Below are 16,266 nucleotides of genomic sequence, written 5' to 3'. Positions count from 1 at the left end.
GGATAACAAGGGAAGACATTGGGCTGGATTGAGATTGAAATCATGTGCCCCAAAAGTTGTGTAGGATTTAGGTGGGGTGGCAGCATAGAGAAAGGAATCCCAGTGATGGGCACCCAGGTAAAAGCTCAGATGTGGACTGAGTGGATATGTCTCACAGAACAGAAGGCCCCCAGCCCAACTCTTAGTTGCACTAGTGGGGAAGCCACCATCCCTCTCTTCCAACCTCTGAGTTGTCTCAAATCCTCATTATATACTTATTAAAATTAGTGAACATCTACTAGGCTTCCAGATATGAGTCCTTTAGAATGGTCATTTCTGTACGTCATTACCTTTTCAGGGAATGGTCTAGAGTTGTGCTATCCAATATAGCAGCTACTAGGCACATGTGGCTGTTGAGCCCTTTTAATTTCTCATTTGATTTCATGTCATTTAAATTTTTTAAGTGGAAGCAGTGTAAAATATTTTTCTGTTGAACCTGACTTCATTGTTTTGGGGAGGACTGCATTTCACGTTACCATGGCATTGCCACTGCATATCACTATTGTATTGCAGTGTGCGTGTCCATTGTATTTTTTAATGTGGCTACCAGAAAAAAATTAAATTAGAGAGAGAGAGCACTCTATTTGACAGCACTGGTCTAGAGCCTTACAACTCAGTGTGGTCTGGTCAGCATCATGTGGGAGTCATCCCAAACCTTCAGAATCTGCTAGCTTACAAAGACATCCCCCCCCCCCCATTACCCCAGTCAGGTGATTCTTATGCACGGTCATAGAAGTACTGAGTTGGATGACTCAGAAGACATCCAGGCCTCTGGTAAGTACCTTAGAGTGGCTCCTATCCTTCTGGAGGTTGGGGGAGGGGGGGAGGAAGAAGCAGGGAGATCCCTGCCTGCCACTGTGATGTCACAGAGCAACCCTCATGTGTCAGCCAGCCCCACCCTGACTGGTTTCCTAGCTGAAGGACAGTCTTTCCATCCTCTCCAGCACCTCACACCACCTCTGCAGGCAAGGGGTGGGGGCTGATTCATCTTCTTCACACTAGATACTCATTCCACACAACCAGTTAAAACAGAAAAGAAGAGAAACTGAAACATCTTTGAGAACTTCAAAAGTGAATGAGCAATCCCTGTCAACTGACTCAAAATGTTTGTCTCACCCAGAAGGTAGGTACCTTTATTTTTGAAATCTCATGACTATCTCACGTGTAGTGCCCTTAATGTTAGATTCGTAATGCAGGTTATACAAATTCATCAATTTATTTCACAAGCTTATGGTAAGAAGCTTGAGAACGTACTGCAAGATTACACAAAATGGAATAAAAACACATCACTCAAGCCCAGTTTTTATTGATAAACCTAGAGCTGTCCACACCTTGGCCTTTTACTTTTTCATCTTCTTCCATTAAATCTGCCATTTCTTCTTCCTTTGTCTCTTCATCTTACTTTTCCTCTTTGCTCCCAGGGCTTCTTAGAGCCCCTAGCTTTTCCTTTTTCCCTTCATCTGTATGATTCCTGTTGCCAAAATCTGGCCCCCTGATAAAAGACTCAGTGGTGGTGGAAAAAAAAAAAAAAAAACAATGTGTAGCACTCTAATGAACTGAAAGGGTAGATATTATAAGTTCTCTTTCAGAGAACAGTGAGGAAGCTCCATGGTCCTGCTAGAAGCCAGCTCTGGCCTGAAATCTCTGGAACTAAGAAAGAGAGCATAACCTTAGACTCTTTTGGCCTCTGAAAATCTGAATCTGTAGAGGTCACTCTAGACTCTGGAAGACCCTCACAGCCAGCAAAGATGTCTTGGCTTGTTTAGGGTAGGACCCACATCTGGAAGTGACTTGCCTCCCATTTGAAAAAGTTGAGAACTGCCAGCCTTCAGCTCAAAGGGTTCCTAAGAAGGAAAAAGTTTTCATTATCATATATCTTGTTTTTCTCAAGAGAGAAAAATGAAGCTTACTGGTGGCCAGAGAAATACATACGCACACAGAGTAATGTAGTATGTATGCTCTTCATTGGTTGGAAGTTAAGGATCTCAGAGGAAAGGATAAGACAGGACCTAACAAAGGGACACTTTGGGGACTGCAGAGCAGAACTAGCGATTCTGAGAGCCATCGGAGAATGGCTCCCTGGCACAGAAGCAGCCCACAGTGAATAGATCGTCCATAGAAGAACCCTCAGAAATGGATAGGAATATGATAGAAAAAGCAAGCCAGAGTAAATTTTATTTACTATTGGTTTATGAGGAGAGACAGAGGGAATATGGGACAGTCTGCTAATCAGTCTTTATGTGAAGTATAAAGTACACTTAATCCATTGCTTCATTCATTCTGTGTGAGTTTCACAAGCCGGCCTGCGAAGTGAACAATTTGATAAGGGGAAGCCTGCTCATGAGTCAGGTGGTTTTGAATACTGACTCCACCTTTTACTAGCGCTGTGGCCTTGAGCAAGCCAAATGCTCTGAATTTGATTCCTTGTGTCTGGAGTGGTTGTGAGGATTCAATCAGATGCTTGTGAAACGTCTAGCAAGGTGTCTGGTGCACAGAGTGGTTCCTTCCCCAACTTGTTCTCCTAATTTACTTCTGAGGAAACAGTCCCTTCGCGAGAAAGGAGTGACTAGAACTCAGATCCGCTTAGGGATTCGTGGCCCCAAAGTTTCCCTGTTGTTAGATTCGCGAAGTGAGGCAAAGACAGCCTTGTTTTAGAACAGGAGCCAGGTAGGCGCAGGGAATGCCTGATGCTGGGTCCCACAGCCACCCGGCACCTCCCGACCCTGGGCCTGGGGCCTGGGCGTGAGGAATGCACGGGACGCCCCAGTCTCAGGCTCCCGCCGGCCGGCCTCCCAGGGCAGCGCTGGGGCCGCCCGCCCTCCGCCGTCAGGCCGCGGGGCCGCTCCAGCTCGGCGCCCACGTGGCGGGCCCTCAGCCACGCCCGGTCGCGTCCTTGGGCCCCGAGGACCGCCCTCCCTCCCTGCCTCGCAGGTTCTTCCTCTGGGAGGGGCCCCGCGACGGGTTCTCCGCAGACGGGGAGGAAGACGGACCGGCTCCCCGCCCCACCCGGGGACGTCCAGCCCGGCCGCTAGGGCGGGGCCTAGCCAAACAGTTCAAAACACTCTCTCGGCGCGTCGCTGTGGCAACGCGCACCCGTTGCTAGGCGACCCGGCAGCCGTAGTAAACCGAGTGCTGGTGTTACTCATCCAGGGAGGGGGCGGAGAGGGAGCCAGCGGGGACTCGGCTGGACTCCGGCACCCCGACTGCCGGGGGAGAAGGGGGGAGCAGGAAAGGAAGGGAGGAGGGCGGCGCACGGGGAATGGAAATGGGGCGGCCCAGCCGTGCCAGCCGGCAGCCGCACCCTAATCACCCTTCCAGAGGCCGCTTGAGTTAGGCCCGCAGCCCTGCCCCTCCCTGCGGTCCCCAAGAGCCCAGAGCCCACAGCCCCAGCGGGCCCCGAGGGCGCCCTGACCGTGCGAGAGCGATTGCCCCACAGGATGTGCACATGTGGCTGACCCTCTGATTCACTCCAGATGCTGGGGGCGCTGAAGAAAGGCCGCTTCCTCTCCTGGAAATGACTGCTAGAGCTCGAGGCCTCAAACAATTACATTAAAAGGCGGAAAGGGAAAGGCGACGCAGAGGAGAGGCCCCCAAATGCCTTTCTTTGGTCCTTTCCACGGAACATAAGTAGAAGGATTCCCAGAGCTTGAGACCCATGTGAGGAAGAAAGGAGTCGTTTTTATTCTGTGAGCATTTGAGGCCATGTGGACATGAAACATGGTTACAGTTTAAGTTAACCTGAAGCTGGGAGATCCCAGAGCTAAGTGTCCAACAGTGACGTTAATATTTTGGACATTCAGCATGGGCATTTTGGTGGCATTACTCTTCCCTTCCAGTGTCAAAACGTCTTGTGTGGTGTGAAGAAGACCGTCTGTTCATCAGTGAATAGTCCAATATGCAGCATTGAAGTAAAAACATAATTATAGCTGCAAAATCTCAGATGGGTCAAGATACATCATCCATAAGGGCTCTAATCCGTAGGGAATCACTGAGCTTGGGAAAGGACAAAATATTTCCAAACTGTCACTGGCTTTGAGCAATGTGTTTGTACCCTGGTCTCTGTGAACTAAAGATAATACTCGCTCATGAGATCATTGCTGTTATCTGGGCTTTGCTCATCAAAAAGCAGGAATGTTTCCACAGGTGGGAGGAAATGTATTGGCCGAGGATCTGTTTGATGACACCACGCATGAGTCTGTGTAGAAAGACAGAGGGTGTGTCGGTGGATCTGTGGACCCTCTTTTTAGCTTCTCACTGCTGTTATGTGTATGTGAATCAGGAGGATTCTTCTGTAGCAATAGGAGCTGTTAGGCCACTTTTCTTTATTCACATCTTATCTTCATCTAATAGGTTCCCTAATTGTACTCATGAGCCTCTTCCATTACAAACTTCATTCATTTGTGGATTTTAGATAGGGCTAGGTTCTGAGGATCAGCAATGAATAAAATCTAGCTGCTACTATATCTAGCTAAAGTCAAGTGAGCATAACAGACAAGTAAATCATGTGATGAGCTACATGAGAGAGGCCCACAACTAAACACACCGGAACAGAAAACAGGGGCATGTAGATCAGAGCCAGTGAGAACCCCATACATTTACACTCCACTCTGGCCTTTTATCTACTGAGTCACAAGGAGGAGTTAGTTAATGGGCATGGGTCAGAAATCTGACTCCAGGGAGAAAGACAGAGAACTACAACCCCGGAGGGCAAGTGAGCCTTCCTTGGTAGAAGATGCCAGTCCATGGATACATGAAAATGCCCCCTTGGGATCCCTTAGCCCCAGGCTTTGACATTAGGGAAGTGGTGTGGATACAATCTTCTCTGGCTCAGTAGTCTTACCCATTGTTTTAATCACGCCTTATCTACAGCATATTCACAAACAATAAATTGAATTCCTGTTTATAAAGTATGTGTGGGTGTCCCAAGACCCTTGTTTCTCTTTATAGAGGCGTATGAAAGATGGTTTTGTACAGTGCAGGGAACAGTGACTGAGAAGCTTAGCAAATATAGCTTGGTCCCAACCTTTGGCTTTGTGATGTCATCAATGCTGAGTTGCATATCTATCCCTGGGGGGAATCATCCTGAGATGGTAACAGTTCAACATACAGAAGTTAAATAGTGTTCTGAGATGTGGAATCTTTGTGTCTGTGCTGAATCATGAGCTTCTGAGCTGAACCTAATTGTATTTATGTTGCATTGACGAGGAATTACTTCTTCTGTTCTGAGAGAGGAAGGAGAAGAAAAAAATATTAACATGCCTAAATTACAATGAAAGGAAGTGAGTGGGATGCTAGGCTCTGAGTTTTGTGGCCAGGCAGAGAAACTCATGTTTTGTCAGAAAGAGGAAATTAGACGTTGTGGCCCAAGATCCTTGGGGTACGTGGTGGGAGGATGGGGGTCTCAAGATTGGTCACAGTTAGTAGCCTGCCAGCGAGCCAAGCACACACACAAAATGCACAGCCTCCTAAGGGGGTAGATACAGGCTTTGGGGAAGCCTAAAATAATGCAATTTTAAGGCCCTCTTTAAGAAATATAATACAAAATGACAAGTACAAATTAGGGAATAGGGTCTTGGAAGGGGCCCGCGTAAGTGAGGGACAATGAAGCTAAAGTTTCCTTTTATTGTAAATCCACTTCTAGGCCTGCTCCTGTTAAGATTCTGCCACTCCCAACCCCCTTCCCTGGAAAAGGCAAATTTCAGTCCATTAAGACACAAGGGGGTGCGGTTTATGAGCAGAGGCAATAAAAACCAAAGACATAAGACTGTGCCAAATGGTGACTCAAGTGGGATATGAGAAGTATCTGCAAGTATTCGAAGGGTGTCAGCAGAGGGGGGGGGCGGGGATTATTCACTATTCTGAGATGGACGGAATGAGGTGCAATTAAGTAAATAAGAATGTGAACAGAATTCATCAGGAAACATCCCTAACTGTATTTTCTGATACTGTGGTGGTGCATTTCCCACGGGAAGTACTTAAGGATCCACTGAATCACTGAAAACTGAAATTGGCCACAAAAATGTGCTACAGGAAACAATCCTGGGTGCATTCTGAGCCCTGAATTCCACAGGACTGACACATGTTCTATAGAACAGCGTGTGTAGAGGAGGCCAATGGAGGAAACAGAGAGCAATCCAGCAGGGAGGAGCCGCCACCTCCACCCACATTTGCTGACTGGTGGGGGACACGTGGCCAAAGAAAAAAAGTCTGAGGAGATGGTGCCACCCAGCGTTGTGATGAATACTGTAGCCAGGAAACCAGCAGCCATTTCCACCATGAACTGTAACCATAGAATTCCTGCTCCCTTGTCCCAGTGGACGGAGTTCTGTTACAGTGAATAAAGGGTCATTTGGGTGATAGGGGAATCGTGCGTGGGCACAAGCACATGTGCGTCAAATATGCTGTCAACATCAGTCTGAGAAAGATGGAGAATATATTGGGTGACGGAAGTGAGATCCAGAGAGGCTCGTTTGGCTAAAATACAGACTAAGTCAAACACTCCGAGGAGAACCTGCTTTTGATTTCCTAAACTAACTGCACCAATAAAGGGAAAAACTTTGACTTGGTTGGTGGTGAATCTGGAAGAGGTGGGGGAAGGGCATGGCAGGGAATAGAGGGTTTTGTTAAATGTAAGCCCAAAATGAGTCAAACAGGTGTTATTTTGTGTACATTAATTCCCCGGTTATTTTTCAGTCTATTCGGCTCTTTACTGGTTGTTAGGTCAGAGTGGCAACTTCCAAGTTCCTTACATGTGGGACCAGGCACAAGAAGTTCATCCTGGATATATACTAAGAGTGTCCTAAAATTACAGACTCCTGAGTCTCACCCCAGAACTACTGTGGGATCTCTCAGGATAAGGCCCAGAAATCTGCATCTTTTCCAAAGTTTCAAAGATAGTTCTGATGCTTAGTCAGTATAGAGAACAACTGCTCTCGAATAAAGGAGAGGACTTTGAGGCCTTTACAATCAAGACAAATGATTATAATGGAATATAGGAAGTGTTATGAGAGGAGTACAGTGTGACAAGGACAGAAAGGAGGGAACTGCTGTTAGGGAGGAAAGAACCATTTTTGAAGAATGAGTGTCTTTTACACTAATCTTGATGAGAGGGTGGATCACCAGGTAGAAAAATATTAAGATATTCCTGATAGAAGAGCATCTGCAAAGGCATGGAGGATGAGTGTCCATGGGGTGTTGAGAAAGTCACCAGCAGTTGCAGAATGTCTCCCACCCTTGTCATCCCAATTGATTAGCACGATTTTTAAGGACTGAAGGAACAACTTATACTTCTAGGTGACCGGCAGCAAGAATATAGGCAATCAACCCCTTACTCATTTGTCAGGTATTTTTTTCAAGTCTTAGAAACTCTTTTTTAAAAGATAAAAATTGTCATTCCTTCGCCTGAAGATCAGGAGAGAAATGGGCCATGGCATTGCTGATCCTGGCATTTATTTCTCTCCTATCCTAATCCATCTGCATCCTCATCCCCATCCCCACCCAACACTCCCTGTCTCAACATTCCACGTGACAGCTGATGTTAATAATCCTCAGCAATGATGCCAACTGCAAGGTGGAGACCACCCAAGACCCAAGGAAGCTATTTCATATCCATGGGCTCCATGAAGCCCTGACATTGCAGATAATAGAGCTTATTAAAGGGATGGAAAACCCTACACAAGGGAATGAGAACCTTTGTATTAATGGTGACCCTGTAATATTTGTGTGTTTGCCACAAAAGAAAGCCCAATCCATTCACACCAGTTACCGAGGGAATGGTAGTGAGATGGAAGCTAAATCATCATTTACTTTTTAAAGAAACTTTCCTCTGTGAATGCAGTCCTTGCGTTTCTGTGATTAATCCCAGATCCCCACTGGCAAGCTCGCTCATGTAATCTCCCAGAACAGCTGGGCCATGGCTGTATTGTCGATTATTAAATGTCCAAGTTCCCTGCAAGGCAGCATTTAATCATTAGGCACTAAAAATAAATAAATAACAGAGAGAGAGAGCAAAGGGGAGGGATAGTAGGGGGTGGGGGGAGAGGGTGGGAAGGCTAGTTTTCGATGTTTCAACATTAAACCAAAGAGATTTGGAGCCCAGACAGCATCCTGCAGTCCTTCCAGACAAGCTGCAAGACTGACCATGGCCAAGGTAACCAGCGTCCCCTCCTTATTGCTTAGAACATACATTGCATAGTTACTTCATACCTGATTCTTTTAAGAGGTATGCCTGTTCATCAATTTGTTATCTATGTTAAGCCTATGTTAATTATGAGTTTTTCTGTTAACCTATGTTGATGGAAGAATTAGTGACATTTTGGCACCTGTGCATTTCCTAATGCTCTGAATCTATGTCAGGAAAGCCACTTTTTGTGCCTTTTTCTAGACAGTAGAGTCACCTTGGCATGGGGTTTGTCAGCAATTGCAAAGCTATAACTTTCCTTATGGCTGCTACGTCTTCATGATCACCTTAAGGAAACCACTGCAAAATTAGATTTGTCCTTTCAATTCAAGAGGTATGTGGATCCTGGAGAAAAAAAAAAAGGCATGATTTGGAAGAGAAATATGTAATGAGGGGTATGGAAGTATAGGTGTCGAAGATAATTCTTGAAAAGGCTCTTGAATGAATTCCCATTCAACTCTCAAAATAATTCTTGAAGAGGCTCCTTATGTCCGTCCTTGGTGGACACTATTTCTGGAAGCAGCCTCTTTGGGCTTTATTCCAAGCTCTTTGCATCTTTTGTTTCTCAAACCACTTATTCTTTAAATTAGTTGTCACCTTGGTGCTGCCAACTAGTTGTACATGGTGTGGAGTTCATTTTCTTATTTCTGAATAACCTGCAGAACTTATAAACGTGTAACTTGAAATGGATTGAGGCTACAGTTAAAATCTGATGTGATGTGATGATAGTAAATGTCCAAGCCGTAGAAGATGGAAAACAAAGTTGTCAAAAATGCAGAATTGCCTAAATCTTAGTTCAATCTTTAGACAAAATGATTAATGAAGATGTGTTACCTGGAGGTTTATTTCCTATTCAGGCAATGGATATGAAGATAATTGGAAAGGATAGTTCATGTAACAGAATGATAGCTAAACCCATAGGATTTCATAACAAAAACAAGATAAAAACATTCTTTTTTTTTTTTGGATGGGTCAACATATGACTCCCATATCCGGCAAGGTGAGGTTGTTCTTCCTTCCAGGTGCTGTGGCTTCTCGGTCCTTACCAAGCTCACCCAGGGTCTTCTTGCATAATCTGACTATTCTTGGTGGATTTGGTTTGTTTTAAGTGCTTAAAAAAGGAAGACCAAATCAGCAGACTGCTTTCCAGAAACTGTTTTACCATGTTTTGTATATTAGTTTTTATATACATATAAACCTTGTATATTTCTTATTGCCATAAAATAATCCACACTTTGTCTGCAGCCTGTGCTGTTTCGGTCCCTGGAAATTTTAAAGCATAAACTGTTATATTTCTGAGATAAAGTTCTCTGTTAAATGTAGAAAATGTTGAGCTGGAGATGATGAGAGAGGCTGATTAATGGGCCTATCCCATTTAGCTACAGTTTTATTTACGTCTCTTAAGCTAAGCAGATTTGGGGCTGATTAATTCTGCTATGAGAGATCCCCTGGAAAGCTCAGGATGGTTTACTTTAAGAAGCATCTGTCAGCAACTAAGTGTGGGCTTCCTTTCCACTCAGTGTGTACTAACACAACAGTATAAACCCCTCCATAACACAGAGTGCAAAACCTGTCACGTTTATTTTTCTAAATCGAATTAGATCAGGCTCCAAGCCACCACTCCCCAAAGTTGAAACATCTAATATGGGTCATTTTTCAACTAGCCCTTCTCTTCTCAGACCAAAAATAATGACGTCAGGAGCTCCAGCCAGAGCCACACGGGCCACAGATCTTTCTGCTGCCACACTGGGTCCCCACTGTGAGTCACTCACTGCCCCTCCAGGTTCCCCTCCATCGCCAAGGTCACCTTTCATGGCTCCATGCCATGACGCTTGGTGTTCAGCCTCATGGGCACCACGCAGCCATGTCCCATTTGACGCACGCACCTCTGTGGCAGTGGATGAAAGTTGGACCCCAATAAGCAGCTCTGTCAGAACCCACAGCTCCCTCTGCTCTCCAGGGCCTTCAAGAGTCCCACATGGCGGTGGGTCCACTGTTTCCTTTCATCATCAAGGCCCCAAAGCCCCTCTCTGCACCCACCCCGGTGCTCCAGTCTCCCATTGGCTGATGGGACATTTCCCCATTTACTCCTCCCAGAGGAATCTATAATGCAGGGAAGAGGACACCAAACACTCAGTTACCAAAATGAACACCTCAGCAAGTCAGTGCTTCTATCTCTCAGCGTAGACAAAACCAAAAATGACTCCCAGCAAGAGCATTTAGAGTGCTCCCAATTCTTTTTCTCAACCTGATATACATACTCGCCTCAGTGGCTTTAATCACATTCTGACTGTGGTTAGTATCTGATGCTGACCAAGGTCATCCTCAGTGCTCATTATTGTACAATAAGGTCCAGCGGAAGTAAACACCATCACCATGGTGCCTACCCCAAGTCGCTCCTGGAGCTGAGCTTCCGCCCGGCCCCGTGGAGGAAACTCCCAGGGGCTGGCTGTGCCCAGCAGGTCGGAGGGAAAGTGGCCTGAGCTGAGGGAGCCGCAGGGAAGAGTGTCCAGATGTCCAAGGAGGCTCTGAATTCAGGCTCTCCCCTTCTTTGTCTGTTACAGATGGAGCTCCCGAAGGGCTTCTTTGGCCAACGGACATTCCTATCTGCCCTCCTCAACCTGCTATCACTCAGCCTCTCCACAGCATCCCTGCTTAGCAACAACTGGTTTGTGGGCACACAGAAGGTGCCCAAGCCCCTGTGCGGAAAAGGTCTGGCAGCCAAGTGCTTTGATGTGCCAGTGCCCCTGGATGGGGGCAGCAGCAACGCATCATCCCAGGAGGTGGTGCAGTACAGCTGGGAGACTGGGGATGAGCGCTTCTCCTTCCATACCTTCCGGAGTGGCATGTGGCTATCCTGTGAGGAAACTGTGGAAGAACCAGGTAGCCTCCTCACCCCCAGCTGCCTAACTTTCCCCATGGGATCTCATGCAGACAAAGAACCAGTGGGAAGTATACAGCACTCCTCCACCCCCAACGGCCTCACCCCCAAGCTGAGCATCTCCCGCCTCTGTACTGTGTCCCTTCTCCTTAGGAACCCCATCTGGCATTTCACTTCCTGCCTGTCTGGTAGACTTGCTGGTTTAAAATAGCATTACCCTTAAAGGGTTCCACTTAGACTTTCAACATTATAAGAATTTCCATTCTAGCAAACTAGAATTGCTGTTTAGAAACAAAACAAGGAGAGAGGACTATTGCAGAAACAGCCCTGCTCTGCCCAGCTGGGACCTATCTGAACAACACCATTTCTACAGGCTTCGATCTTCTCACAAGTGAGATGGATCCAACTAGATCACCTTAAAGCCCCTTCCTTCCTCTCCTCCTCATAAAGGGTTTCTTATTCTAAGTATTTCTGTTATCACTCTTAAAGTAGGGGAACTGAGGCTCAGAGAGGGGACTAGACCCTGTAGGGACGCCCCCACCCCAGGGCTCCTGTATCAGCATGCTCCAGTCGCCCCTGGTCCTCAGGTTAGGAGCAGTTGGACTGAGGTCACCCCTTCCTGCTCAATTCAAAAGTCACCTGATGGTGAAGTTTTTCTAAATCCCCAAATCAAATCTGCCATCTGCTACTTCTCCTGGTTTGGTTTATGGGGGAAAGGGTTCAGAAGAGGAATATAAACGTGTGTGTATTTGCATTTATATTTACATTTACGTTTATTATTGTCCACTTGACACAGCTCCAGCCCCAGTCCCCAAACAGGTTAGAGTCCTTCTGACCAGTGGCACAGTGGCAGCAAATGGCATTGGCTACACTAGGGTCGTTAACTCTTCCTGACACAGGAACGGGGACATTTCCCTCTCAGGGAAACCTTGTCATCTTCATTATCAGGCACTGAGGAGAGAGGAGTTAATTTCAGGTGACTTATCTATGCTCTTCATTCATCCACCCACCCATTCTTACCTGCTTTCAGAGAGACATTCGCTGCCCGCCCACTACATGCTGAGCAGGCAGTGTTGAACAAATGGGGTGGTGCCGGGCATGGGACTGGGGACAGACTTCCTCCCAGCTGCCCGGGCCACCCCTCCAAGAAGCGGACCCTTGTCTGTTCTAGGGGAGAAATGCCGAAGTTTCGCTCAACTCACACCACCAGCCGAGAGAGGTGAGAAAGGACTACTGGAATCTGCCGCGTTGCAACGCCCACGTCACCCCGCTCTCTGATTTGGAGGGAAGCGGTTAATGGAGAAGGCTTCCCTCCCCCACCCTCCCTTGGGGCTTGTGGCAAGTATGTGGGTTCGGGGGCCTCTCTGGATCTAAATCGTACTGTGATCTCCAGCTTTTCTCTTCTTCTGAGCCCCACAGGGTGACCCAAATTCCTTCCAGAGCTGACTTTCATTCGTAGGCAGCAAGGCAAAACGAGGAACAGCAGGGACAAATAACGTCCACAAACAACGCACCACACTCTACCCTCCTCGTTGCCAAGTAACCATGTTGAAAAGCTTAGGTTTTTTCCTTTTTTCCTCCAATAATTTTTATGTAAAATAGAAGGGAGGGAGGAAACAAAACTGAGTGTCCAAAATTAAGAAAAAAGAGAAACGAAAATCATCTAGCAAAGCCATATCCCTGCAAGATTTGAGTGCCTTCTCCTCAAATCTCTCCAACAATTTTTACAGTCAATCAAGTTTACTTGATTATATTTGGGTACCAAGCAAAGTGAGAGTTGTGGGGTGATAGCAAAGAACCCCAAATTAAAGAGTGTTCCGGCAGGTTTCGGGTTTGTCTCACCCTCCCATTCTCTGGCTGCAAGGCCTTTCTCTCTAATAGGCCTCACCTAATTTCTCATCTAATCATCCACCGTTCAGTTACTTAACTGGCAAGGTGAGGGTGCTTCTCCCCCTGGTTTCTGACAGAGATCCTATGGTTATCACTGGGAGCCCAGTTTGCCTACATTGGACTTGAACTCATCAGTTTCCTCCTGCTACTAACGGACTTGCTGTTCGCCCGGAACCCTGGCTGCGGGCTCAAGCTGAGCGCCTTCGCCGCTATTTCCTCGGTCCTGTCAGGTAAGCACCCCCAAAGTGGGAGACGGTGGCTGTCCCCTGCCGCCTCTGAAGCACTAGCTGGAGGGTGCAGTCTGTCCTGAGGGGAGGAAGGAGGAACCCAAAGGCAGCATAAAGAATGGAGGCATGAGAGACATTACAGGCATCTTTCATTTTAAACTGAGATGATGTAAAATGTTATATTAGATTGGTATGTACTTTGTGAAACGGTTTACCTCTAGGTTTTTTTTTCTTTGCAGATTTCTCAATATGTACATTAGTTGGGTTTGCTTTTCAGTTGTCACATAGACACACACAGCTTTTCGAGACTGTTGGGTGAATAAGAGATGCATATGTAAGATCAAGAATCAAGCTCACACTGGGGTTGAGGGGAGAAGCGAAAGGAGCAGCGGCCAAGGGCAGCATTGATTTCCAGGGCTCCCCACCTGGGGCCGGGCAGCCTGTTGCAGAAGACCCCCGACACAGTCGTCTTCCTGAGATGTGGCTGCACCCAATTCAAAATGAGGAGGTTGCTCTGAAGGCACATTCCCTGTAGATGGCAATGTCAGCCTTCCTCCAAAGGTGTTGCCTTCCTGTCCCCTCTGTAGGCCTTCTGGGGATGGTGGCCCATATGATGTACTCACAGGTCTTCCAGGCAACTGCCAACTTGGGTCCAGAAGACTGGAGGCCACATGCTTGGAATTATGGCTGGGCCTTCCAGTAAGTACTCACCATCATCTGAACCTTTGGCCCCTCCCCCGCCAACCTTCCTTACATTGGCTTCCCTCAAGTAGACACTTGTTTCCTGTTCTTCTGCCTTCTCTTCATCCCTCATCCCAGACGCCTATCAGCCAAAGGGCTGGACCATCAGGCCACAATCATTCTTTCCGCCTTCGGAACAGATACAGAGAGGCCCTCCAGCTTGTTTTGTGAGGCTGTTGTCTTGTGCAGTGTTTCTGCTGCTACAACTGTAGCAATTGCTTCTTCACCTGATAAGTATGTTGCCCTTAGAAACTGTGACTGATGTTGTATGGCTTATGGAAGTGATGCTCTATAGTTTATATAGTTTATTATTCGAGATACTAGAGGACAAAGGAATGGGGAATGACCTTGAAATTTGGATTGACTTCTATTCCCTGTGAATGGCTTACTCTTCTCCTGCAAGGAAGGGTAACTTCTTCCTACCTCCATTTTTATTCCACTAAACTGTGTTAGAAATAAAACTTCCCTGACAGTCATTCTCTAGCCCTTAAAAAGTAAGGAGTCAGTGACTTTAGATTCTCTTTAAAAAAGAGAAGCAGCAACTGTGACAAAACAAATACAGTCAAGGTAAACATGTCCTTTGTTTAAGACTTTCCCACTTCTGCCCTTGAAGAACACGCTCTATTCAGCGCACAGGAGCAACCTGGACTTACACGAACCATCTGGATGAGTGCTTAGTACTTGAACAGTGCTGAAGACACAGCGCCGGCTCAGGTTTCCACGCTCAAGTAGGCACGTGGAACGCTCCACAAGTTTGTTAGAAGATCCTGTCCCTTTCCTCACAGTGTAATACATGCTATTTGATTCAGGCTGGCCTTTGGTCTACTCCTCCAGCCACCATGTCAGTTTAGCTCATTTCCCAGATTCATTGTTTCTCACCTTGGCCTGTCTTCAAGCCATTGCTGGCATTACTATAGAGCTCAGACTGCAGAACTCCCACCAGAAGCCTCCCCCGCCTGAGTCTACTTTGTCTGTCGGCGCTGCAGACAGGAACGTGTAGTCTCAGCATGTGGCCTGGCTGTAACTGTCACTCGGCCTCATGAAATCCCGTGCTAACCTCACACAACTTCCTCCTTCCTGGGCTACCCAGAATCACGGGGAGATTCAGGGGTTTCACTTTTTAGGACTATGTTTGATAAAGTTCCCTTGATGTCTTTTCTTCTTTGTTGACTCCATCCAGCTTCTCTTAATCTCTAGCTTCTCTTCCATCCGTTATAAACTCCCTTAAGCCAAGAACCACACTCTTTCTGTAAAGGGCAGATTCCACTAGAACAGCCTGTGATACCTCCGATCTGCAGCCAGTGCTTCCTGAACGGCTCTCGGAGACTCAACTTTGTGGGCCCCCGAAACTGCTGAGCTCAGAACAAGGGACGATGGAGGAGGGATGGTCACTCCGGCATCTGAGTGAAGGAAAATCTTTGGCAGGGTGTTCGTGGGATGTGGGGTGGGGGGGAGGGGCGAGTATGACATTGGACTGTGTCTACTGTATGCAGCCAAGCTACAGGTCTGTGGAATCTTGGAGATTACACGGGGGTAACTGTAGCTTGAGAAACAGTAGTCCAGAAAGTTATGTGTATGTTTACATATCCAAAAAATAAGCACACCAAAAGAGCACAGCACTAACAAGTAATCAATTCAGTGAACACAAATCCGCTAAACTCCTAGTCTGACGTTAATACTACATGAGTCCTTTTCTTTTACTATAAAACATCCAGAATGTACCCTACTAAAACAGACCAAATTACGTCCTCATGCCCACAGTTCTTTCCTGGCAACAGCACAGTCAGGCCCCTAAATCCCTAAGAGGCATCAGCCTAGTTTACTAGTAGGAAGGGATCGCGGCATTTTTCCTTCAAACCCAGGAGAAGGATTCTGACTCATTTTTTGTATGTTTGTCCCTAGCACAGCCTGGGTTTCCTTCACCTGCTCCATGGCATCAGCCGTCACCACCTTCAACACATACACCAAGCTGCTGCTGGAGTTCAGGTGCAGGCATAGGAAGAGCTTCAAAGGAAACCTGAGCTGCCTCCCACATCACCACCAGGGTTTACTCCAACAGCTGTCAGGTGCAGCCCACCCTGGGGGTTCTTTGACCAGCTACCACCAGCACCAGAATCAGCCCATCCGTTCTGTCTCTGAAGGAGTTGACTTCTGTGCAGAGCTATACAACAAGGGACTCCAGCAAGGCACCAGCCACGAGCTAACAGAAGACCCGGCTGGGTCATCTGTAGAAGAGCTGTGTTAGGAGTGAGTGGATTTGGAGAGCAGATTGAGCCCAACCTTACATGTTTGTTATCAACATGTACTTA

At 46.9% G+C, this 16,266-nt stretch overlaps 1 protein-coding gene across 1 annotated transcript; it reads left to right on the top strand.

The window, feature by feature from the left end:
* The first annotated feature begins 1,105 nt into the window (after window positions 1-1,105).
* GSG1 (germ cell associated 1) lies at window positions 1,106-16,266 on the top strand. The gene is made up of 6 exons (XM_036252191.1): window positions 1,106-1,162; window positions 10,783-11,101; window positions 12,271-12,318; window positions 13,067-13,219; window positions 13,804-13,915; window positions 15,860-16,266. Exons 1-6 carry the CDS (start codon window positions 1,115-1,117, stop codon window positions 16,200-16,202), a joined length of 1,023 nt encoding a protein of 340 aa, XP_036108084.1. The 5' UTR covers window positions 1,106-1,114; the 3' UTR covers window positions 16,203-16,266.

Source organism: Molossus molossus, unplaced genomic scaffold, assembly GCF_014108415.1.
Source record: "Molossus molossus isolate mMolMol1 unplaced genomic scaffold, mMolMol1.p scaffold_m16_p_10, whole genome shotgun sequence".
NCBI lineage: Eukaryota > Metazoa > Chordata > Mammalia > Chiroptera > Molossidae > Molossus > Molossus molossus.
This window is presented reverse-complemented; position numbering and strand designations above follow the sequence as displayed.